Consider the following 26,083-nt stretch of genomic DNA (forward strand, 5'->3'; position numbering starts at 1 on the left):
TGATAAGGCACATTACATATAATAAACTCGAACCTTACCTCTCTGAAACAGGTTACAGTGTGCTATGGTGAAATTCAGGGTTAGAATGCTTAAATATGAATTCTTTATTCCCATCAAATAGCTTGAAATATTCAAGTAAGCCAATTGTGATGGTACATGCCTGCAGTCTCTGTTGCTTGGGAGACTGAGGTGGGATGATATCTTGCTTGATCTCAGAGTTTGAGGTCAGCTTGGGCAACATAAACCACATCTCAAAAATATAAATAAATAAGTAAATAAATAAATAAATAAATAAATAAATAAAATAAGAAAACCTCACACTATTTTTTTTAACAAGATATTCAAGTAGTAATTGCCAGGGTAGAAAGGGATTGCTAAAATATCCAAGAATTATGGGATGCTTTTTGCAGACTTAGGTTAAACAACAGGAGAGTAGAGAGCAGCATATTTACATAAAAAGAAATACTAGTAGTCTAACAAACCACTAGGGTTATTCTATATACTTAGGTTCTTACATTTTCACCAGTGTTGCTCTGATCTGGAAATCCTGTTGCTCCTTCTGGGATAAGAGAACCCCTTGAATCTTCCCTCTTAATTCCATGTCCATTTTGAAAAGATCCATAGGCTGGGGAAAAAGGCCAAGCTCTTGTTAGCAATTGGAGGAACCATTGAGTATATTTTTAAAATAAGTATTAGATAAATTTAAGTAAATATATACTATAGGGACTAGATCTTGGTTATCTAAAATGTGAAATTTATGTATTACATCAAAACACCAGAAGAAAGTAAAGATTAAACAATTTATTCTTTACCTCTCAAAATACTTTGCTGTGGCTGGGGAGATAGCTCAGTTGGTAGAGTGCTTGCCTTGTAAGCACAAGGCCCTGGGTTCGATCCCCAGCACAAAAAAAAAAAACACTTTGCTATATATGAAACTACAAGTAATACCTTGGAAGTCATAAAATAAAGCCATGTAACTTGAGGAACACTCTTATAGGAAAGAAAACTTGGGCCCAGAAAAGGGTAGTATCTTGCCCCAAATTAGTGGCAAATAACAGGATGGGAAACCAGTGTTTTTCTCATTATCTTCTAATTTCTCAAGTATATTGAGCAACATTTTAAACAAACTTAGACAACTGAGGCAAAGAAATGTGGTTGCAAGTATGAGTCAGATTTTTAATTCAACTTTAGTAGAGATCATGATATTATAATTTTATTATGAAATATTTCAAAAATATAGAAGTAAAGTATACATTGTTTTTCCACTTTTTAATTGGTACATTATAATTATACATAATAATGTGATTCATTAGGCCATTTGTATATGCACATAGATAATTTGATTAATCTCATTCCCTAGTAACCTTTCCTTTTCCTCCCCTTCCCCCTCTCCTATGGGGTGCATTTCAAAACAGTTAGTGATATATGAGTTTTAAATGTATAATTTAAAAATTACCAGTGTCTTTGTCAGTGCTCAGACTCCCTCTATTTGTAGGTGAAGTAAAGCCACATGGAAACTCATCCCTGGATGCCTGTAACAGAACATGATACCTGTATTATTAAACAAATTTGTACACTAGCATGAGAAATCTGAATTAACAGAATAAGATGACACCCAGATTTTAAACAAAGCTCACTGTGAAAGTCTAAATCAAGTACTATATTTAGGTGACTCTCTCTAAAAAATGTCTACTAGCATAGTATTATAACTATGACCTCTGGCCAAGTGATATAACTTTAGTTGGTTGTAACTGGAACAATATTACAATCATGGTTCAGCACTCTTTCTGGGAGCCTGGGGCAATGCTAGAAGTAGGGATGTGGCCAGAAGCTTGAAGTTAAATTGAGCTGCAAAAGAAAGAAGAGACGAATGAAATGTTTCCAAATATCAGTGTTCAATGTATGTGGAATGAACACAAGCACGTATGGTGTTTGTGAAGAAAGACCAGCCTGATACCCAGGTAGGTGATATAGCAAACACATTCAGCTAATTGACAAGTGCCACAAGCAAACAAGCAAGCAAACCATCAGGCAAACTTAAAAGTGGCTTTCTCAGGAACCTAGGGCAGGTTTAACAAATTATCTGGGGAATTTCACTAGGAAAATTTCCAGAGTAAGTTGTGAAGGACAGTTTAACGTACCACCCAATAAAATGACAGGTACAAAGTGCAAAGGTGATCATGAGCCATAAAGAACATGGAAAGGAGCAGGAGTTAATAGTTTCACTGGGCAGACTAATATAAAATGTATAATTCTATACAAAGATCTATCTATCTATCTATCTATCTATCTATCTATCTATCTATCTATCTATCACTGGGGTTTGCACCCATGGGCACTCTACCACTGAGCTATATTCCCAGCCCTTCTTATTTTTTTTTTTTTTATTTTGAGGAAACATTTTACTAAATTGCAGAGACTGGCCTCAACCTTGTGTTCCTCTTGGCTTAGCCTTTCAAGTGGCTGGTATTACAGGCATGCACCATTGTGCCAAGCTAACACCATCTTTTAAAAGTTTTTAAATCATTCTTATTATTTTTTTGTGGTATGGGGGAATTAAACCCAGGGTCTCAGGCATAGTAGGCAAGTGCTCTACCACTGAACTAATCCCCAGCCCCTAACACCATACCATAATAGGGTCATTAGTAAATTGGAAAACTTGAAGAGGGATGAGTAAGAAATTCAAGGATTTGAAATGAAAAATGATGAAATGGAAATACTTAGCATAGAGAAAAATTTAGAAGGGACTTGTAGAAGGGATAGCTTGTGGAGGTAGGAACAGATTTGTGCTATGTGTCTCTAGAAGACAAAACTAGGACCAGTGAAGAGAAACCTTTTTAGGTCTTATTTAAGAAGGAATGCTTTAATTATTATAATAGTAAAATGTTGTTTTGCCGAATAGGAGGCTGACTACCTCCAAAGTGCCTTCTTTATTTGGGGGGAGAGGGTACTGGGGATTGAACCCAGAGCCACAACCACTGAGACACATCCCTGGTCCTTTTTTGTTTTTGTATTTTTTAATTTAGAGACAGGGTCTTGCTGAGTTGCTTACAGTCTCAGTAGATTGCTGAGGCCAGCTCTGAACTTGCAATCCTCCTGCCTCAGCTTCCCAAGCCACTAGTATTACAGGAGTGCACCACTGTGCCTAGCCAAAGTTCCTTATTTTTAAGGTAGATAAAAACAAAGCACAGACCAATTGTGATAAACTAAAAGAGACTACCAAGGGAAGGCAGAAGCAAAGGACATAATACAGTTTAACCCCCAGTGTTCTAGAAGTGAAGAAACTCTTTTCTTTTTCTTTTTGGCTAGGGGGAATTGAACCCAGGGGTGCCTAAGCACTAAGACACATTCCCCAGCGTTTTTATTTTGAGACAACTTCTCACTAACTTGCTTAGGGCCTGGCTAAGTCGATGAGGCCGGCCTTGAACTTGTGATCCTCCTGCCTCAGCCTCCTAAATTGCTGGGATTACAGGAGTGTGCCACTGGGAATAGCTTTTTATTCAGTTTTCAAGTCGAATAAATATATCAAGGTATATTAACAAAAAATATTAAGAACAAAACACTGGCGACAAGGGATTCTCTTGAACCTTGTTATTCCAAGTGTGATCCTTGGACCAGAGGCAGCCAAAAGCTTGTTAGAAACCAAACTGTCAAGCCCCACCCAAGAACTACTGAATTAGAATCTGTTTTACAGAAATCCTCAAGTGATTCAAATGCAAATTAAAGTTTGAGAAGCAGTGCTCTAGGGAAAAGGTGTAGATGTGAAAATGAAATAAAATGTGAACTCTTAAAATTGAGATCATATGTCCAGTATATAACCTCAGTTCCAAATGCATTTAGTAAAACAGAATAAAACTCCAACAGAAGGTGCAAATACTTACGGAATTAGGCACTGCGGCACAAGAATACAAAGTATCTCGACCTGCTAGTCGCTGTATATTTTCCAAAAGCAGTCCAACAAATGGGAGGTACAACTGTGCTATTTTGGCTTGTTGGTTCTGAAACACAATTAACAAAAGCTTAATTGGTGCATAACATGTATACGTTAGAAGTAAACAATTGGCTCCATATATCCACTTAAAAGAATATAAGTGGACTAACATTCATAACAATTTAGTGACGTATGAATTACCCAGAACTTTGTTGGCATTTGGATCTAATTACAATAGAAAGTCAAATCATATCCCTCAAATAAAATTACAAAAAGTAAAATGTTGTATTTACTAGAAGTCGACCCATAAAGCATATAATACTAGTCCTGTTCTTTTTATCTGTCTTGTTCACTGCTTCATCTTTAGTGCCTGGGCCCATAGTAGATAGTCAATACACATTAGCTGAATGAATAAAAAAATGGAAGAAGTGAAAAACAGTGAATTACTGTATTGATTCAAGAAACACTTTTTGCTTTGATTAAAACTGCAATTACAATAATCTGATCTTGGTGCCATAGGAAATAAGAATATTTAGGATACTGACATATCTGTAAATAAGTAAATAAAGCTGGCTACTAACACTCAACCAATTTGTTGCCTCTTATACAAATATTCTTATTGTTTTCCTCAGCTACAGACATTTCTCACTGGATATGTACAAATATTCAGATCAGAGAAAACAATGGTGGTGATAGCATAAGAGTTTCCCTTTGTATTTCAGGACTTTGGGAAATTTGGAGCTTTGATAAGGCCACGAGGGCAAAATGATCAACCTAGAGACTATACAAGACCAATAGTATCTCACTTGTTTGAGTTTCATTTCATTTTTTTTTTTTTGGCACTGGGAATTGAATGCATGGGTTTTCTACCACTGAGCTACATCCCATCCCTTTTATTTTTTATTATGAGACAGGGTTTCACAAAGTGGCTGAGGGTCTCACTAAATTCCTGAGGTCGGCCTCCAACTTTCCATCTTCCTGCCTCAGCATCTGGGTTGCTGGGATTACAAGTGCCTACCACTGCACCAGGCTGTGATTATTCTTGAGGTTGAACAATTTTTCATATGTTAACTGGTTGTTTGCACTTTTTTTGTGAATTTCATGAACCCATCTTAACAGACTTCTAACATAGCACCCTATCAATTATAGTCTCTCTCACCAGAAGATTCTGATTCAGTAGGTCTGGGCTGCCCCAGATGATGTTGATGTGCATCAACCACTAAGATGTACATCAAGAACTTATTACAGTAGTCTAACATCCTGCCTAAGGAAGGGATGGTCCTTACATGCAATCCGACAATGGTTAGTTGGTAAAACTTACTAAAAATCCTAGCCCTTTGAAGATAGGGGGGAAAACCCATTTTACATAGTGACCTTTTAAATATTTGGAAACAGTTACCATGCATGTATCTTTTTTAAAAAATGTTTTTAGTTGTCAATGGATCTATTTATTTATTTACTTACTTATTTACTTACTTATTTATTTACATGTGATGCTGAGTATCAAACCCACACATGCCAGGCAAGCACTCTACCACTGAGCCACAACTCTAGCACCCCCATGCATCCATCTTAATTCATTCTTTTTTTTATTAGAAGTTTGTTTTATTCATCTTAATTCATTCTTAACAAGGCTGAATAGCCTTCATTACTTCCCTTTTTCCATGTCTATGGTTTTGAGATTTTTCAGCTTGATGACTACCCTTCTTTTTCTAATTTTTCAGTGTCCCATCTGAGATTTGAGAAGCAGTATAGCTAGCAGTTAGGAGTGCAAGTTTTGGAATTAGACATGAGTGAACCTCAGATCTATTACTGGCTACTTAATGTGGTTTTTTTTTTTTTCTTTTGTTACTGGGGATTGAACCCAGGGACACTTAACCACTGAGCCATACACCCAGACCTTTTTATGTTTTATTTTTGAGACAGGGTCTTGCTAAGTTGCTTAGGGCCTCACTAATTTGCTGAGGTTGGCCTTGAACTCACAATTCTCCTGCCTCAGCACATGGCAAGTCCTCAATAAAGTTTTGCTGCTATTGTTAACATATTCCTAGATAGGAATATGATTTAGTTCTGAGAGTAATATCTAGGGAAAGAGATAGTAATAATACTCCCAGGTGAGCAGAAATACAGGAAAACATACAGTCATTGTAAAGTATATTAAGTTTTACCTGCATTAAAGACAGAAAACATTGTAAGAATCTATTAATAGATAAATACAAGGTATAGCCCTGTGATGAAATACTATGCAACTATTCTTTTAAAAATGTGGTAGATCTAATCTTTAGGATGTATTGCTGAGTGAAAAAGAAAACTGCATGATGGTTTCTATTACATATTATGTGTGTATATTTATCATAAGGCTTGTTCACATATAAAGTAAAAGTATACATAAACTGATAACAGTAGTTGTTTTGAAAGAGATGAATTGGAGTAGGGAGCTAAGGAATGGGACAGAGGCATTTTGATTTTTATTTTTTGCAATATATGTGGATTACTTTTTAAAGAAAGGGAAAAAAGGATTTGCCCACAGCCCAACAAGAAGTAAAAATTCCAATTCTCTTAGGTGTTAACATCATTTATAGTGGGTACAGGAAATACACAGACAGTAGAACAAATGTCAGACTTCAGACATTGTTGTTGTTAAAAGGAAAGATGTCTCCTGGTAATTAGAACAAGTTAAGAGATCTCTCCAGGCAGTTCATGAGTAAACTGGGGGACCAATAATATCTCCAGAATTTCATTAGAGTAGGGGCTCAGGAGTGTACATGTGGTTAAAAAGGGTGGGGGATGACTAGGAAGTCAAATCTCAAAACAAGCTCTCCATAGGATGCGTTATTTCTTCAAACCTAAATATGTATTATTTGGGGTCACTCTAAAGGACTTGATGAAAACTATGGAGACATTCTACTCCTTCTTCCCAACCCCCGCTTGGCATCATCAAGAATGAGGAACATGTTTCATATAAATGTATTTGACAAATGACCTCTTATCCAGGTTGCCTGTAAACTCTTTGCACCAAACAATACAAAGACATTTTAAATCCTCATCCAACACAGTATAATTGAAGCTTTTGTAAACTAGGCCCATAAAGCAAAGTTCGCTATAATCCTATAATCCATCCCCCTCCCTCCTTCCTTCCTTCCTTCATTTTTTAAAATTCTTTTGGTGCCGGGGATTGAACCCAGAGTCTCACATGTTAGGCAAGCACTCTACCACTAAGCTATATCATCAGACATGCCTTCTTTAAAATTTTATTTTGAGACATGGTCTTGCTTTGCCCAGGCTGGCCTCAAACTTGTGATCCTCTTGTCTCAACCTCCCAAGTGACCTCAGCTGGGTGTATAGTTGAGTGCATCTTGCCCAGCCCCTATACTCATTTAATGCCTGGATAAGCTTCTAAACAAAGAAGAAAGGGCTTTAGAAGTCACTGAATGAGTAATGAAGCTTCCTATACCAAGCTTTCCCTTAGTCTAAAACCTCAAACAGTAATATTGTCTAATTAGATAACAATAGCTCTGTATATGTTTATATATGCATGCACATACTTTTTAAATTTTGAGAGCAGTAAAATGTCCAACTTTGTGGTGTAAAATATTTAAATTCTACCTCTATGTAAGACATTGATGAAATCCTGTATTCATTCACTTTCATCTAAACAAGCACTGGAGAAAAATACAACTTCCTGCTTTGGAGAGGGTAAATTCATTTTGTATTTTTCCTGTGAATCATTTAGAAATCAGAGCTAAATACACTTTCTTCCTCATTGCATTTGATCCTTTTCCCCACCACTTGGGACACATAGCAGTTAAACAGAGTCCTGGAATAACTGGTATCTTTAAAGGCATGACCAAGTTTGGTTGCACTGGAAGACTTTTAGGATATCTTTCAATCTGGATATATTATAACAATCAATTTACACTAAACCAATATCAACATTCACAAAAAAATAATGGCATATAGTAGCGCAGACTGCTATAGTGGGGGTATGTTTTTATAGTTATAATGTAACAAACACAATACTAGCTGCAGTAAGCAATAAATTAAATCTTAAAGTTAAGGAGTTAATGTACTTTAGGACAGAATCATGTAAAATATAACAAGATTTATGAGTTTAAAAAATCTTGGTAATTAAAAAAACGTGTGAATGTCAGCAGCAAGTATTTTCTAAAGGATAAATGGCAATACTATTGAAAAAGAATAAAATCCATCTCCAAGTCAGCTTTTCAAAATAATTACAATAATAAATTACTCCATGATTTTGTTTATATTTGAATATGAAAATAAATAGACAAATTATTTAACAGTATGATGTTTCCATGAGCCATTTGATACCAGGGAAGTAAGTTAGGTATTCCAAATCCAAATAGTTTGCAATCTATTTTGTTAAACCCATAAAATTGAACATCAATAAAATTATTTTATATATGTTAAAGGTGTAGGAAAAAGCAACCATAGCTGTGGTTTTAACACCAAGACAATGTGTAATTTATGGAAAGTTTACATCTATACCCACAGCTATTGATAGTAACTCCCATCACATATTTTTCAGGAAGAAAAACTTCATCTAATATATTTTATATATGATATAGTTAACATGTCTTATTATTAACCACTTAATCAACAAAATATTAAGGGATATATGTATATATATTTAAGTGTGAATATTAAGGTAAATAACTGACAGAATATATGGCTTCATCTGTTTTTAAAAAATTATTCATAATTAGTTTATGTAATAAATCTTATTCTTTAAATATGATAAAAGGATATGAGGGTCTGGGGACACATAGCTCAGTGGTAGAGCACATTTTTAGTATGTGCAAGACACTGGGCTCGATCTCCAGCACCAAAAACACATATTTGTAATTTGGGAAACCACTATTTTTCTTTAACAGTTACCTAAACACTATCTTTTAAATCTAATGACTCGAAATGGAAACAAAACTTATTTGTAAATATACATTTCCATTAATGCTCATATTGTGCTCCTTACTATAAACTTCATCTTGAATGAAAAGTGTCAGAAATTTACTAATGTGATACTGAAGATTGTATGGACATTCTTACCTTGTGCTGGTATCTAGTGTCAAATGCATGCTTTATCAAAAGATTCTTTATGACAGATATAGCTGTATATCTGATCTCATAATTATCTTGAAGAGCAATGGAGGTTTCCCTCAGAAGTAGACCAACCAAGAAGTGATGCTTGCAATACTCATCTGATAAACTGTATTCAAGATTTGAATCTGCAGTACAATAAAATTTATAACCCTTTTATAAAAATATTCAAAAATTACTATACAATTAAAATACTGTAATTAACATTTAATAATTTGTGATCATGCTAGCAAGAACTAAAGTTTTATTATTAATGAATCTGAGCAATGTTTTATCATATGGAATGAGCATGCAAAATTTTACAAGATGGGAACACTTCTAATTAGGGCTAGATGATAACTTTAATAATTATTTCAGTCAGCAGGAAAGTCTTGAGATATTTTTACCCTATTCTTCTAAACTCTTGGAATTCTTAGAATCAAACATAGAGTGAAAAATTCTATATTTGGCAATGTCTCAGTTCATTTCTTTATATCTGAAGAGATTTCATTACAACTATAAACTCAAATAATTCTATACAACCATGATGGACTTACTTGTCCATTCATACTTGTAAAGTGGGAAAAGGAAGAGAAACTAAGAATTGAATTATTCTGACAGTCTTATGTACTGACTGCTTTAATAACCATTTAATGTTGACCTGAATATATACATGGAATACAAAACAATAAGTAAAACGGCCTCATCTTAGTCTAATTCACACAAATACGAATCTTTCATTTCATAAAATCACCACTTTAAACTCTGCCTTTCACTACTTTTTAGATCCAAAGTTTAGTTTAGATCACAGATGTCAATGTCCTAGTTTGAGCTTGCCTTATAACAATTCAGAGGGAATTGTGATCAAGATTAGTAATTTCCACAGTAAATTTTTACTTTTTTTTTTTTTTTTTTATGTAGCTAGAATACAGGGGTATGTGCCACCATGACTGGCTTGCTACTATTTTCATTTCCTCTTCCCTACCACTTAATTTAGTTTAACCAGATAGCTATAGGACATGTCTTCCATTTCTTTTTGTGCCTCTTCAGAACTTAAAATGAAGCAATGTATCTAGTATGTCTTAATAAATGTTGTGAGTAGTCCAATATAACCTGAATCCTGATTATCTGTCCACCCCTTCTTTTCCCTGACATCCTCAGAGACATTAATAAATAGTGGGGGAAGTATGTGAGCTATATATGCTCAGAATGTAATAAGGTGGTGCTTGGATGCTTTGAAAATACTTTCTCCACCTTCACTGACTGTATTTCCATCACGAAAACCCCTGGGTAGAAGACCAAGGCAGATGATTTTCTTCCTGCATTGGTCATGCTCTTTTGTGAATGCCAATCACTTTCTATGTACAAGAGCCAGTATGGACTAACCAAGGTGACCTTATCTGGGTAGATTATGCAAACAGTAATTTTTTTTTTTTTACTTCAGTGATTTGAATAAATCCAATCATGTGTTTTCAACCATACCTTCAAAACTGTGGCCAAGTAAGCTATTAAACAGGGTCAGAGAAAAGGAGGCAAGCCTGGGAGCGGTAGCACACACTTGAAGAATATACACCTCCGCTCATTCCTTGCTGCCATATTGGCTGGCAACAGGAACTTGGTTTCTGAAGGCAGATACCTGAAAGCTGATTCATTTTTCAACACACAAGCACACTTTAAAAGTAAACAAGCACACCACCTTTTACACTTTATAGGTACAATTAAAGGTCCATTTTGGCTAGGGAGGATTTGAACAGCAAACAAAGCCCCCATCCATCTTAGCCATTCATCAAGTCAATTTTGTTTAAAAACAGCAAACTACTTTAGAGTGAACCGAGTTAAACCTACCTACTGAAGTCAAACGGTCCACCGCAAATGAAAAAAAATCTAATTAATATATGAAAAGAAAAGGGACAAATAAAAAACACAGTAACATAAGAATAGTGCTACACAACAAAGCATTCAACAAAACTAGCAATGGAGATTAAAACTGATGGCATTTCATAAATTCAGTACATGTTACCATTTTACTCTGCCTTTATATTTCTTTTTCAATGCTTCCAGCAAAAATGCATTAATATATTTTTTCTTCATTTAGTCTCAAATAAGATTCTAAACACTTTTATAGAGAGCAATTTTACTAGCATCTGACATCTGTGTTTATGCAGCAATCTATGTAACACACAAAATTTCTTCATACAATGAATACTGCCACTGATACTATGAAGGAAATGCAAAATACCATTAATGGACCTAGCTTCTGATAGTAACAATTTTGACGATACCATCAAGTTCACTGGTTTAGCTAGAAAACATTGTACTACACTAGAGCTAGCAAAAAAGTTAAAAAAAATTCAAATGATGGAAAATGCAAATATATACCTTGAACTCGCTGCAGTTTGGGTTTTGCAAATGCCATTGGCAAGTTCAGAGGAATGTAATGTTCATGATTGCAAATTGTTTGTAGAAATTCAAACTTGTATTCAGCCAGAACCTAAATAAAAAATAGTTACACATTAAGTCATCTTTTGAAGGCATTACTATTTTGATACTTTATTATCCCACAATAATTTTCACAACAGAACTCTTTACTGTTTTAAACCATCTTAGATGCAACCTGTTCAGGAGAGAATGAATGTAACAGGCCTGAGACTGTTATCTTTAAAAATGCCTGTTGCAAGGTTGATATTGGCTATTGGTTGATATTGGTTCGTATTGGGAAATTGGATTTTGACATATTCCCTATGTGATAAGGTTGCATCATCGGTGCCAGCCTGCTCAGGCTATTTGTACAAACTGTGATTTATGGTCAACACTTGTTTTTCTTTCCTTTCTGGGAGTTGGAATTTTGACTGGTTTCCATGAGCAGCCCCCCAATAAAACTCCTACACTGAGTCTCAAATGGGAATCCCTGAACTGAAATATTGTATACATATGGCTCCATTTCACAGTTAGAAGACAAGTACTCTGTATGACCCTTCACAGGATGTAGAGAGTTCAGGTAGCCTTCAAGGGGAGTGGCCACAGGCTCCAACTGATGTCCATTTTTCCTTTCTTGATCCAGAAGAGTATCTTTATGGTGCTACTACAATGACTATTAGCCAGGAATACCATTATATGTTGAGTTTTGCCAGTGAATTGCTGAACATATGGGTGGTTTGAGGGACCTTCAAAACACTATCCAATATTCCCGTTGAGGTCCACCAGTACTTAAAGTACCTAAATGAAAACAGCAGTTCCAAATCCTCCAGAAGAACTGGGCATGGTAATGCATTCCTATAATCCTAGCAGCTCTGGAGACTGAGGCAGGAGGAGTATGAATTCAAAGCCAGCCTCAGCAACTTAGTGAGGCCTTAAGCAACTCAGTGAGATCCTGTATTCAAAGAAAATATTTAAAAAAGGGCTGGGGATGTTGCTCAGTGGTTAAGTGCCCCTGAGTTCAGTCCACAGTACCCACCTCCCCAAAATAAGCACAAATCCTTCAGAAGAGAGGAAGGATCACCCCTGGTCTCATGCTGTAATGTCTGACACCTACAAAAATTAAGTCCTTATAACTTACCTTAGGATCTTTGGGGCTGAAGCCAGATATATAATCATTGATCAAATTGAAAACAAATCCTCTATCCATTAGTGTCAAACAGCGCTATAGAAACCAAAACAAAAGGAATGATTAGTTATGTAATTCTAAGTCTGTTAAGCATAATTTTTAAATGTTTTATAAATTTGTTTTACACTAAAGGAATGACATTTTCATGTTTATAGATAATAGACTAAAGGCTATCAGAGCTTGAGGTGACCTTTAGGTAAAAGGTAAAAGGCAAAGTGACTTATCACTGGAATTGAGACTTGAGGGCCTTGACTACACAATTTCCAAAACAAGATATATAGATGGATAGGGATATATAGATACAAAGAGATAAACACAAATAAGTATATACACGTATCTACTCACACATACATGTATGTATACACAGGCACCTGTGATCTAATTGGCTCCACTGCCTTATTCTGGTCAACATTCAAAGCCCAAAGGGAAGTACAGGGTAGTCAGTAAGATTGAAAGTAGAGTTTGCCTATGTAAACAATTCAGACCAAAAGGGAAGATATTCTGTGTGTCCTGTGAAGTCTTAGTTTATTAAAGCAGTCTTCTTCTGTCATGGCCCTAATAGTGCTTTATATATCCCATCATTCTCCCGGTTAAGGCTCCATTACCCAGCAACTGAACACATGCAGTTAGCCTCCTAACCAGTCTTCAGACCCCTCATTTCTCCATCCAGCTAGTTGCTTCCATATTAATCTCTAAGTTCTAGCCTTAATTATGTCACCTATCTGCCCAAAGGTTTGCAACAATTACCTATTACCTCTGATTTAATTTCAAACTCCTTAACTTGACCTTCAAGGACACTTGTAATCTTGTCCCAACTTAGTTATACAGCTTTATCTTCCAGTAAAGCTCTTTGACTTATTATCCCCTCAAGATGCACTGGGTATTCCCACCTCTGACTCTATCCTTGCTTTTATTTAATCCTTCCCATTTTTTAAAGGTTCTCGTGAAGTCCCATCTTCCTCAACTACCTTGGTCCACAGATCTCTTTAAATGCTATGGTCTGTACCAGATTGTACTTTACTTAATATTTTCCTATGTTCTCACTTAGATAAGAACTATCCATTTTTCCCTTATATTCTCCAGGGTCTAAAATATCCCTGTGAAATACAAAGAACTCAGTATTTGATTAATCAGTCACATGCTTCTCACACCATATCCTTCCTCTCTACTTCCTATGACACTGTCCCATGTGACCTTTGTCACTTCCTAGATTACTGAGCTAGACCTATACCCATTAACTCATTCATCCAACAAACATGCAGAGGAACCACTGTGTTCAGGAAAATGTATTATGTTCTAGAGACATACACAGTTGAATAAAACATGTTCCTTATTCTTGCCCAAAGGCAAAAAAAAAAAAAAAAAACCTAAAATACAGCACAGTAATAAGTGCCAGAGAAGTCCATAAAGGATGGGTGAACAACAGAAGGGGTGATCAATGCTGCATGGGGATGTTAGGAGGGAACTGAGCCTATAAGATGAGTTTAAACTCTGCCAGGCAGACTTTTTCTCACTTCATTCATTATGCCAGCAATAATATTATCCTTAAAAAAAACTTTGGTGTTTCTGCACTGCATATGTATCAAAACTCCAATTCCTTAATCTGACATCCATGGCCTTCCATGACCTGCCACTAGCTAGCCTTTCTAGTTCTTTCTCCACACATCTTAAATTCACTGAACAATGGCTTTCTCTAGTTCCTGAACACTCATATCTCATCTTTGCTCAAGGATCCTCTACCTGCAACACCCTTAACTCTGTCTCGGGGAGTTCTGAACTATGTTCTCTGATCATGCTACCTGTTCATAATCCCTCCTTTTCTCATTCTTCCATAGCATTTTGTTTAAGTTTTGTATATGTATATGAATGTGACTAGAGATAGCATGATACATCTTTGAATCCTCACACAGAATACAAAAACGTTTGTTGACTTGAATTAAGTAAATAATGCTATTAAACCACCAATGTTCTGTTCCCTTTACGTAGTAAACTTCGAATATAAATTCCAGGGAAGAAACTAAGATTTCACACTTCAAATAATCCCATCCTTATTTTATTTTAAAAGACATGTAAATGTTTACTTTTTTTGGCACAATGTTGGAGATTGAACTCGGGGTCCCCTGATGCTAGGCAAGTACTCCACCACTGAGCCACATCTCCAGCCCTGATGTTTACTTTGTAATATAAATTTATGTAGTAGGGTTACAACTTTACTAATTCTGGCAAAGAGAAGTATTATGTTAGAAAAGAATACTCTGAGTCAGGCATGGTGGCAAGTGCCCTATATACTCAGCTTTTGGGGAGGCTGAGGCAGTAGGGTCACTAGAGACCAGGAGTTCAGGGACACCCTGGCAGTATAATGGGAGCTCATGTTAAAAAATCATATCTGAAACCTAGTTTTGACTTCTCAATTTAAAAGACATAATTATATGTTAGACACTAAAACTGCTTGGACAGATTATGGACTAGGAAGTTCTTAATATAAGGCTAATACATGACAAAAAGCTACAAGGAGAGGAGGAGTAGAAAGAAGAAAGTCAAAACTAAGTGTATTACAAATCCTTGACTATCCTCAGTGACAACCAAATACTGTTACCTCCTTCATAAAACAAATTCAGCCTAGCATTATTCCTTATATATGCCAATAACAAAACATGACAAAGATGAATATGCTATTTTTAAAAACAGTAACAGGGATTTGGGGTATTTATCCAACAAAATAACCCCACTGACCAAAATTAACAATTTTCATTTACCTGTATTAGCAACATGTAGACTATGGTAACATCACTGAATAGGTTGCAACTTTTGAACTAAAAGGTCTATGGCAACTAGAAGACATGTGCTCCATGTAACAACATTTAAATTAAAATACGTCTAAAAATCCTGATAAATAAGCAAAACTTGTCTTCTGGCTTTTGATTTACTTAAGTAGGTATTTTAGTGTGGTGGGGGAAGGAATCAAACTTGGCTGAATTGACCCATCGAGTCAGTCAAAAGTGTTACTCCAATAGCCTTATAAAGACAGCTGAGTGGCTAGAAAGTGGGCAATTTTTTCCTTTGGCTTTCAAGACCCAATAGTGACAAAAGTTCCTTACCACATTCTGGCTACCTTTAACTCACCTTCAGGAAGCTAGCCAAACTATAATTCACATTTCTGGACTCATCAGGAATCTCTGCATAGCGAATAGTCACGTGGGGAATTATTGCAAGCAACAACGAATGTAAGACATGATGATATGCCTCAGGAAATCTCTGGCCTCTGGGAAGCTTAAATTAAATAGACATAGAAAAAAGTCAGAGTTCAAAAAGGTCTAAATCAATGGCTGCTTTTACTTTCAGGCACATTCTATATATAAATGTTTTTGAACTGAAGTATAATTTTTATTTCATCTCAAAAATGACATCACTAGTTCAATGTATATTTTACTCTAGAGTCTTATAGGAACTATCTGATCCTCTAATAATATAATTGACCACAATTATCAGTAAGAACGGGTTATTCTGACACAATTTGGGAATGTTCCCAAAATGCAGACACATAAATTTTTCATTCCATTTTTTCCTAGCATACAAAGTAAGAATCAGTCTCAGTTTCAGTAAACTCACTCTATGAAAGTTCTGATAAAAATAACCATGAGACAAGGTGTTTTTTTTTTGGGGGGGGGGTGCTAGAAACTGAATCCAGATTTTCCTACGAGCTGCATCCCCATCCCTTTATATATTTTTTGAAATTTTGAGACAGGATCTTGCTAAATTGCTGAGTCTGGCCTCAAACTTAGAATTCTCCAGCCTCAGCCTCCTGAGTCACTGAAATCATAGGCATGTACCACTGTGCCCAGCATGAGTGAATGTTTATTTCCCAAGTCTTAACTTTATGTTCCTATAATTAAGAAAAGTTCTTTGTATAGGTTGAGCATCCCTAATCCAGAAGGCTGACATCTAAAATGTTCCAAAAATCCACAACTTTTTGAGTATCAACATAACACCACAAGAGATAAATTCCACACCTGATATTATGTGATGAGTCAAAGTCAAAACATAGGTACAAATATAAAATAACCTTGGATTATGTACACAAGATATATATGAAACGTAAATGTGTTTACACTGGGGTCTCACCCCCAGGATATCTCATTTTATACACATATATGTAAATATTCTAATATCTGGAAAAAAAAATCACACTTCTAATCCGAAGCATTTCAGGTAAGAGATTTTCAACCTGTATGTTTAAAACAATTTTTCAAAACAACTAAATGTACACACCATATTCAGGAAAACACCTATTGTATAAAGTTTTTTTTTTTTTTTAAACTCTGTATATGCCTTAAGCCTTTCAAAAAGAAATGTTCCGTCTGATGTGGTATTTGTTCTTCTTCCAAGTGAATCTTTTCATCATAGACATTTTAAAATCACAAGACAAAGGCAAGGATTCAAAGGTAAAGAGTTTTATGTAGTAAACAATTATAGGAAAGAATCTATGTGGAAGACTGACTTCACATTGGACTTGAGAACATACGAACACTGAGATCTCAGATTTATGTGATATATCCAATTTTTGTAGGCAATGTGGAAAAACTGAATGTCTCAGAGTCCTTTGATATAAAATGGCATTTTCATGTCACTGCTATCTATAAGATTAGCTTGTTTTGTTTTATATATACATATATGTATATTTTGAGGGGGGTACCAGGGATTGAACCTAGAGGTGCTTTTACCACTGAGCCAGCAAAACAGGGTCTCCCTGAGTTGCTTAGAACCTTGCTAAGTTGCTGAGGCTGACTGAACTCACAATCCTCCTACCTCAAACTCCCAAGCCATTATTCTTACAAATAAGCACAACTCTTAATTATCAATTAAAAAGAAAATAAAACAAAAAAATTGAGCATACTTACCTTAATTTTATTCTCTTCCAACAAGTATGTGGCCATTGACTTTGCAATTATTTCAAAGAAAAACCATGAGTACTAAAATAAAAAAAAATTAACATTTACCCAAATCCTTGAAGCTTAGTAGGGTTTGACAATCAATATGGATCTTGACTCCAAACTTTATTAACATTTTCAAGAGATTCCAATTCACTATCAATGTCTCACAGAATACCTTCGAACTGTTTTAGCAAAAGATACTATAGTACCTGAAGGAAAGTGATGTGCAAAGTTAGGATGGGAATGAATGTATGTCCTGAGGAGGGAGGAGAATTTTAATACTGACATTGTTTTGAATTGCCCATAGCTGGAGATAAGTGTAAACCAACTTCTGGTTTGTTCTGTTATTACTTTTAAATGCTCTATAGAAAATGAATCTTATTACAGTCTTCACTCATTGGGGAACCCAAGCCTGAACTTGGTACCACAACTGGTGTAACCTAAGCGTCCAGTGTAAGTGCCAACATTGTGTCATTTAAGGGGTAGAGAGAAGACTCAAGCAGGTGTATCCCAAGATACCTAAAGTTCTACTGTTAAGAAATGACTAGTAATAATGAGCTGGATTTACTCAGTGCCTACTATGAACTACTTATAACTTGGAAATGAGGAACTGGAGTCTCAGAGATGCAAAATAACTGGCCCCAGATCCCAGAACTATACTGTAACCGATGCAGGATTCTAACCCATATACATCTCTCTGGTTCTAAATTTGTTCTATTATGCACTTGACTGAGGGCATGGTATGGGAAGGAAAGGTATAGAAGGCTCTGTGGAGAACTTTGGGAAAAGGATGCATGTGCAAAGTGATAGGGAGAGGCAGGTCACATGAGAAAATGATGAAAAACTAAAACCTAGAGGAGAAGGCATCAAATAGGTATGTTTATAGCTGCTTTTGTTTCTGATTGTGTCCTGTGTCCTTACCTTGAGCAGTTTATTTATTGCTAAGAAATCTGCAGACTGTTTTAATATTGCTATCATGGTAGTAGCCAGTGTTTCATGAATCAGCTGGGTCTGAAGGGCACTCGGTTTTTCAGGTCGGAAGCTATACTGCAAACAAAGAAAGTGAACTGTAAGACAAAGCTGTCCCATAAAACAAACCACTCTGCAAGAAAGCTTACTCCACAAACCTTTATGAAGGATCTTAAATAACTATCCAAGCCTTCTTCATGGCACTTTGATACGATATGTAAGAGAACCCTGAAACGACATTCACAAAAATCAGTATGTCATGCTACAATTAATTACCATAGTGATTGTTAAATAAAATCATGTTTAACCCTATAAAGACCTAACCCTGCCTGAAAATTAAAAGTGAGATGTTTACTTAAGATAAAATGGTACTTTAGGTCTAATGAAGATTTTAGCATCTAACATGCTCAGGGCATTGTAAAATTTATTTCTGGTTCAAAAGAAAGATGCTTTATTTTGGCAGCCCAGATGTTTCATCTCCTTTCTAAACCTCTGTATGTGTTTGAAGTATGTTCATAGCTGGGGCACAGTAAAAGACCTCAAGTGAGGTAAATATTGAAACCCCCTCTAGTGAGAATAAAAAGAAAAAATGGATAAAATGAAAAGTATATCAACAGATGGGGCAAAAGGGAAGGGGAAAACAGCACCTGGAGGGCTTGTTAGATTGCTCAGTTCCTTTCCCAGTTTCTAAGGTGAAATTCAGCGATAAGCATTTTGGGGTTTTGGGGTTTTTTCGTTTGGGGGATTGTTTTTTTTTGTTTTGTTTTGTTTTGTTTTGTTTTGTTTGGTACCAGTGATATTGGACCTAGGGACACTCAAACACTGAGCCACATCCCCAAGCCTTTTATAAATATTTTGAGACAAGGTCTACTAAATTGCTTATGGCCTCACTAAGTTGCTGAGGCTAGCTTTGAACTTGCAGTCTCCTGCCTCAGCTTCCCCAGCTGCTGGGATTACATGGGCACACCATCACACCTGGCTATGATGTGCCTTTTGAATATGCTCTCATGTGATACTGACGCTGCTGGTCTACAGGCCACACTTTGAGAATTACTGGTTTAGAATAATGCGCCTTCAGTTTTCAACCAGACTATTCTCAGTGGCAGAGATGAAGAACAGTGTGCAGGTAAGGCCTGCTGGCAGAGACTATAGCCAACAGCAGAGCCAGCAAAGCCAGCAACATCCAACATTGAGCTCAAAAGTTTTTACAGTCTCCTTATTTTATTTTAAAATTTAGGTGCATTTTGCCTTCCAGTCTACAGTGTATCTCTGCTTGTTTTCATATAAAAACAATACTGCCTTTTTTTTTTCAAGTAAAAATTAATGGCTTAATACCTCCTTCTGTATAAAATGAGACACTGGTCACCTGTGGCTATTTAAATTGACTAAAACTACTTATACATAATTAAAAATTCAGTTCCATATTTGAACTAGTCACACTTCAAATGCTCAAAAGTTAGGTGTGGCTAATGGCTAACATATTGAACACAGTCTGAGTTTAGAACATCAACATCATTGAAGAAAGTAGGATTAAAATTGTTGTGTTTATCTACCTAATATACAAAGCAAGTATTAATGGACATGAAGGGAGAAATAAAAAGCAATACAATAATATTAGGGACTTCAATTTTCCACTTTCAACAATGGTTAGATCAACCAGACAGAAAATTAACCAGGGAATATTGGGTCTGAACTACACTTAGATCAAATGGACCTAACACATGTAAAACATTACATCCAACAGTAACAAAATATACATTCTTCTCATATGCACATGGAATATTCTCCAGGACAGATCATATATTAGACTGCGAAACAAGCCCTAACAAATTTAAGAAGACTGAAATCATATTTTCAACCAAAATGGTATGCAACTAGAAATCAGTTAACAAGAAGAATTGTGGAAAATTTAAAAATGTGTGGCCATTAAACAGCATACTCCTGAACAAGCAGTTGGTCAAAAAAGAAATCAAAATAGAAATTAAAAAAATACCTTCAGACAAACAACAATGGAAATATGACATACTCAAACTGATGGAATACAACAAAAGCAGTTCTGAGAGGGAAGTGTAGAGAAACGAATGCCACCATTAAAAAAGAAGAAAGATCTCAAATAGGTAGCTTCTTTGTATTTGTAACACCAAAACTCACATGGTACAGTTGATGGGAACGTCATCTTCATGGGTCATATTTGTGAGAACTCGGAAGAGTTGCATAAGAATTACAGGTAGAAACTGTATCATGACTTGGATCTCCATGGCATGCAAACACTAAAATAAGTCATTATTAGTTATGAAAACAAACCGAAATATGATATAATTTGCAAATGTGAAACAACAAAAAAATCAAGTAATGAGAGATACATTAACTAGAATATAAGCTCGCTTAAATGTGAGCAAGCTTCCTGGGACAGGGGATTTTGGTTTTGATAATTACTTAATCCACACCTCTATTTTGGCATTCAGATTTTGTTTCTTGAATATTAAATGTTTAACTGAATATAACAAGTATAATTGGTATAAATGAATTTTGAGAAACAAAAAGACAACTGACTCTTGGTAAACCAACATTCAATGGTAGGGTTTGGTGATGTGTTTGGAAATGGCAGAGATGTGCATACTAGTACCCAGTATACTGTGGGTTTTACAGAAATGTGGGCCTCCAGCTACTCTGGTGAGATAAGTGGGCTTTAAAGAGCATGTCTATAAATAATTGACTTTATACCAGCATCATCTACAAAACTGAGGAAGTTTTTAATTCTAAGATCCTCATAATACTTTTCTCCATAGACAGACATTCTGTCTCTAATAATAGGTATGCTACAAACATCAAAATGAAGAAATGTGTACATATATACATAGGAATATTGCAAGGAGTAAATATTCTGAATTTCTTTCCTTTCTCCTCTTTTCTCCACATATACTCATTTACCCAACCAGCCAACCAGAAAAAGAAATCAAACTTCACTGATCACCTCCTCCATCAACTCAATGTGTAGTGCGCCTTGGGAAACAGAGATGGACGAGTCAAATCTGTGAAGGAACTTGTCATTTCTCTTTCACAGTCTCCCTTACTCTTGCTCCATCTTTCAGTTTCTTACTCTCTCATCCTTTTTGCAGGGGTGTGTCATCTCACTGATGACCTCCCTAGACCTCTGTGCAGCTTCTCTTCAATCCAATGCATAGGACAGTACAGAGAGCCTCAGGGACACATGGTCATGCCATGAACTTTTCCCTTCCTAAGCACCCTCTCGTCTATTCTTCCTGCCATTGCCCTTTTTAGGACCCTCTAATCTATAACCCAAATATTCTTAATAGTTTTCCAGTAGGTCTCTGCAGTTTCTCTTTACTCTAATACATACAGCTCTCACTTGCAAATTGATTTGCCTCAAATGCTGCTTATATTAGATTACCTCCTACCAAGATTTTTTTGATGGTTCCCCATTACCATTAGGAGTAGTTCTCAACCAGGGGCCACATTGAGACATTTTTGGTTGTCACAACTGGAGGGTGCTACTGACCTCTAGGGGGCAGAGACCTGGGGTTCTGCTAAACATCCTACAATGCACTGAACAGCGCCCCCCCCCCAACAACAAAGGACTATCCTGCCCAAAATGTCAACAGTACCAAGTTTGAGAAATCCTGACCTATAGAATTAAGCTACTTAAGACCCAGACTACATTTTCAGCCTTAATGCTCAGCATCCTTCTTCACAAGGCCAAACTGGTATCTTCATTATTCCTTGAATATAGCAAATGCTTTCCTACCTTTGTGCCTTTGTTCAGTTTTTAGCCAACTCCCAGGTACCCTTCCAAGGCTAGTTTAAATCTCCACTTCAGTGAAATTCTTCATTTTCTCATTCAACAGAGGCATACTGAATGTACCTTGGATAGCCAAACTTAAGTGCACATATGTGTGCATGTACACAAACACCAAATACAAATAATAAAACTAAAAACCATGGTTCCTACCATTACGTAGATGACAGTCTAAAGGTGATAGAGCCATAGAAGGAAACTACTGCAATATAATCAGTAAATGGTACAACACTGGTACATACAAGAAGCAACCGAGCAATAAGTGGGTAGGGCACATCGGACAAGGCTTCAGAGATAGGCAAAGCTAAAGGATAAGGAGGCTAAGACAAGGTAGAAAAGAGAGGTGGGCATTCCCTGAGGAATGGATCTCCCCGTGACTAGGATTGCTCCTCTATAATTTATTCTCAACACAGCAGGCAGAATGTTCTTTATGAAATGCAAATTAGACAATGCCATCCTCCCCTTGTTAAAAACAAAACACCAGAAAGAGTTGTCATGAGCCTCTGATACCTACTTGAACCCTGCTTCTCTCTCCAAATGTATTTCAGGGTAGCCTTCCCCCACTGTTTGCTGTGCCCAGGCTACTGTACTACCTTTTTTTTCCTTTTCTGTCATTCCAACATGCCAGTGTAAGGTGTTTACACCTGCTAAAATATGTTCTCCCTTTACATAGCTTTATTACCTGTCATTATCTTTCTCTCATCAATTTCTTTTTTCTTTTTTTGATGCTGGGGGTTGAACCCAGGTGCACTTTACCACTGAATTATACCTCTGACCCTTTTTATTTTGAGGCAGGTTCTTGAGAAATTGCCAAGACTGGCCCTCAGCTTCCAGAATCACCAGCACTACAGGCATGTGCCACAAGACTAGCCTGTTATCAGTTTCTTTTCAAGTTAAAATGTCATTTCCTCCAATAGGCCTTCCCTGACTTCTATCTAGAATGTACTCCTGGTCATGTTAGATCCCATTAACCTGTTCTATATTCTTCACAGCACTCATTTATATCTAAAGTTATAATCTGTCTACCCCAATGAGAACAGTTATGTTGTCTGAACTGCTCCCTGTATAATCCAGCTCCCAGAACAACATAATTTCCATTGTAAGTGCTCAATAAATATTTGGTGAATGACTAAATAAATAAACAAAATAAGGAACCCAGGGGCAAGGTAAAGGTGGGTGCCCTCTAGCCTACACTGACTCAGCTCACTGAGCTCTCAGCACTTTTACTCTGATCACACATTTGGCATTTAATCACACATAGCTCTGGACTATTACTTGTGTTACTGACATATTGTCAGTTGGTGTTTGTGTGCCATCTCTTAAGTTAGGTTGTAATAGCCCTATGCACAATGAACCTAAGTTTTCTTCCCTGAAAGTCACACAGCATATAGGAAACTACCAAACACACAATAAGAGCTCAACAAGTAGATATGAAATGAAGCCATGAAACACTGTCACTTATAGGGACAACAGATCACGTGGCTTGCCAAGAAGATCATGGGACTAGTCATCTCGGCTCTGATACCAACCACCTGAATGACACAGGCAAGTCACCTCTGCCTGGGCTTCAGATTCCTTACCTGCAAAAAAAAAATCTCTAGAATCCTTTTCAGTACTAACACTGTTGAAAGGATCTTATTTCTGAAATTACATGGCATTTTACTCGCTGCCACTAGGGGGCGAGCGCAGGTCACATAAATATCAGAAATCCCACACCCTGAAAAACAAAAACTTGAGTGCTCCTTTTCCATTTGAAGAATACCAGTATTTGAAAGTGATGTTCCATGCCATGCTACTCTGTTAAAACTTTTACAATACTTCCCCACTGGAATAAAAGCCAATGACTTAAACAGACAAAGCATTTGCGCATATAGCAGGAATACTTCTCTAGATATAACCTGAAGTCAGGATTTGGAAGTTGGAGAACTGTTACCATAATTAAGAACAACAGCCATCATTTATTGGTGGTCTCCCTTCTACTCATCCATAGGTTATTTGTTTGTTTGTTTGCTACCAGGGATGGAACCCAGGAGCATTTCACCATTCAGCAACATCCCCAGTCCTTTTTATTTTTTATTTTGAGACAGGGTCTTGCTAAGTTGCTTAGGGCCTTGCTGAGATGATGAGGCTGGCTTTGAACATGGGATCCTCCTGCCTCAACCTCCTAAGCTGCTGGGATTACAGACAAGCATCACAGAGCCCGGCTAGTATATTTTTTTCAATGGTAGGCAGAATGGTACTTTTAAAACCAAAGTTGAATCAAGTTATGCCAGTATTCAACCCCCTATAAAGGCTTCCAGTCTCACCTGGAGTAAATTCAAACTCCTCACCACAGCCTATGAGACCTTACCAAACGAGCTTCTCAGCTACCTTTCCAAGGTAATGCTGTACTTGTTATTCCCAGCTCTCCCCCAGAAATGCTCAAGGCTGCCATCCTCCTTTCTTTTAGGTCTCTGCTCAAATGTCACTTTATTAAAGACATCTTCTTTGACCTCTTCACAACATGAACCCCTCCTCTTTCCTTGTTTCAGTATACTCTTTTGGTTTTCTTTGTCAAACCTATCATTCATATATATGACATGACATATATATATACATTTACTCACTTCTCATATTTATTGTCTGTACCCACAAGCAATTAAACTCCTTGATGAAAGGAAATTCTTTCTTCAATTATATTCTTAATGCCTGGAACAATGCTTAGCTCATAGGAAGAACTGAAGGGGTAAGTGTGGCATGAATGGTTACTGTACAGCAGACACCACCTCATTCAAACCTCCCTAAGATGTGTACTGTGTATGGATGTTTGTATGTACTAATTCTGCAGAACCAGGGATTGAACCAAGGAAGGCTGCACAATTATGCTATACCCTCGGTCCTTTTTATATATTTATTTTTTTGAGACAGAGTCTCAGCAAATTGCCCAGTGTGGCCTCAAACTTGCAATTCTCCTTCCTCGACCTCCCAAGTTGCTGAGAATACACCATGCCTGGCCAAGGTGTATATTATTGTACCTCAATGTTGACAGATGAGAAGTTAAATAACTTGACCAAAGTCAATCACAGAGCTAGCAAGCAACAGATCTGGGACACAAAGTCAGTTTATGATTCCAGAATCCATACATTTTATCTCATGTTGTACTACCTCTGAAAAAACAAACAAACATGGTTGTTTCCTGAGAATATCATGAAGCAATAGCATATATCCAAAGGGGAATCCTGCAGTGGCTTCATTTAAAATTAAAACTCCTCAGACTTTCCATGGCTAAACTATTAAAGAAGCAATCCAAAGAAGAGAGTTGCTGCCAGCCCAGTCCTATGAATATGCACACTGCAGTACTAGTATGTAGGGGATAAACCATTTTAAGTTCTCTACTGATGTGACAAAGCATGGCATTTCTTAAGACTCTTCCCTGTGCAACATGTGGAAAATATGTTTGTCTCTTCAGTAGGCCCTTTTGATAGTCTTTCACTCATAGATACAGGAACCGTTTCACATTTTATTAAGGAAACATGCTCATGTTCCCCCTGGCCCCTTCCCCCACAGCATTCTCCACCTTTATTGGGCAGTCAGCCGGGAGAAAGAAAACCTGCAAAATCAATTTATGCAACTGAAATTAACATTTCCATGAGATTTCCAAAACTATGGTGTCGAATTCTGGCTATAACATTTTCTTCCTAATGTAGCAACTGTGCTGTCTGCTTCCAAACAGCCACTTGATGGAAAAGTACCTA

At 36.6% G+C, this 26,083-nt stretch overlaps 1 protein-coding gene across 2 annotated transcripts in view; it reads right to left on the bottom strand.

The window, feature by feature from the left end:
• The window catches only part of DOCK11 (dedicator of cytokinesis 11), a 184,681-nt gene that overhangs the window by 60,631 nt on the left and 97,967 nt on the right, over nt 1-26,083 (bottom strand). The window contains exons 24-35 of one of the 2 annotated variants that reach the window (XM_079123323.1): nt 20,684-20,802; nt 18,691-18,760; nt 18,485-18,610; nt 17,531-17,602; nt 15,756-15,902; nt 12,585-12,668; nt 11,408-11,519; nt 10,874-10,912; nt 8,999-9,177; nt 3,882-3,998; nt 1,457-1,532; nt 516-625 (exon numbers count right to left, since the gene is read on the bottom strand). In XM_079123323.1, coding sequence (XP_078979449.1) covers nt 516-625; nt 1,457-1,532; nt 3,882-3,998; nt 8,999-9,177; nt 10,874-10,912; nt 11,408-11,519; nt 12,585-12,668; nt 15,756-15,902; nt 17,531-17,602; nt 18,485-18,610; nt 18,691-18,760; nt 20,684-20,802 — 1,251 coding nt within the window. The remainder of the gene's footprint in view (nt 1-515; nt 626-1,456; nt 1,533-3,881; nt 3,999-8,998; nt 9,178-10,873; nt 10,913-11,407; nt 11,520-12,584; nt 12,669-15,755; nt 15,903-17,530; nt 17,603-18,484; nt 18,611-18,690; nt 18,761-20,683; nt 20,803-26,083) is intronic. The other variant, XM_079123324.1, reaches the window with a different exon arrangement.

The sequence above is a fragment of the Sciurus vulgaris genome, assembly GCF_902686455.1.
Source record: "Sciurus vulgaris genome assembly, chromosome: X".
NCBI lineage: Eukaryota > Metazoa > Chordata > Mammalia > Rodentia > Sciuridae > Sciurus > Sciurus vulgaris.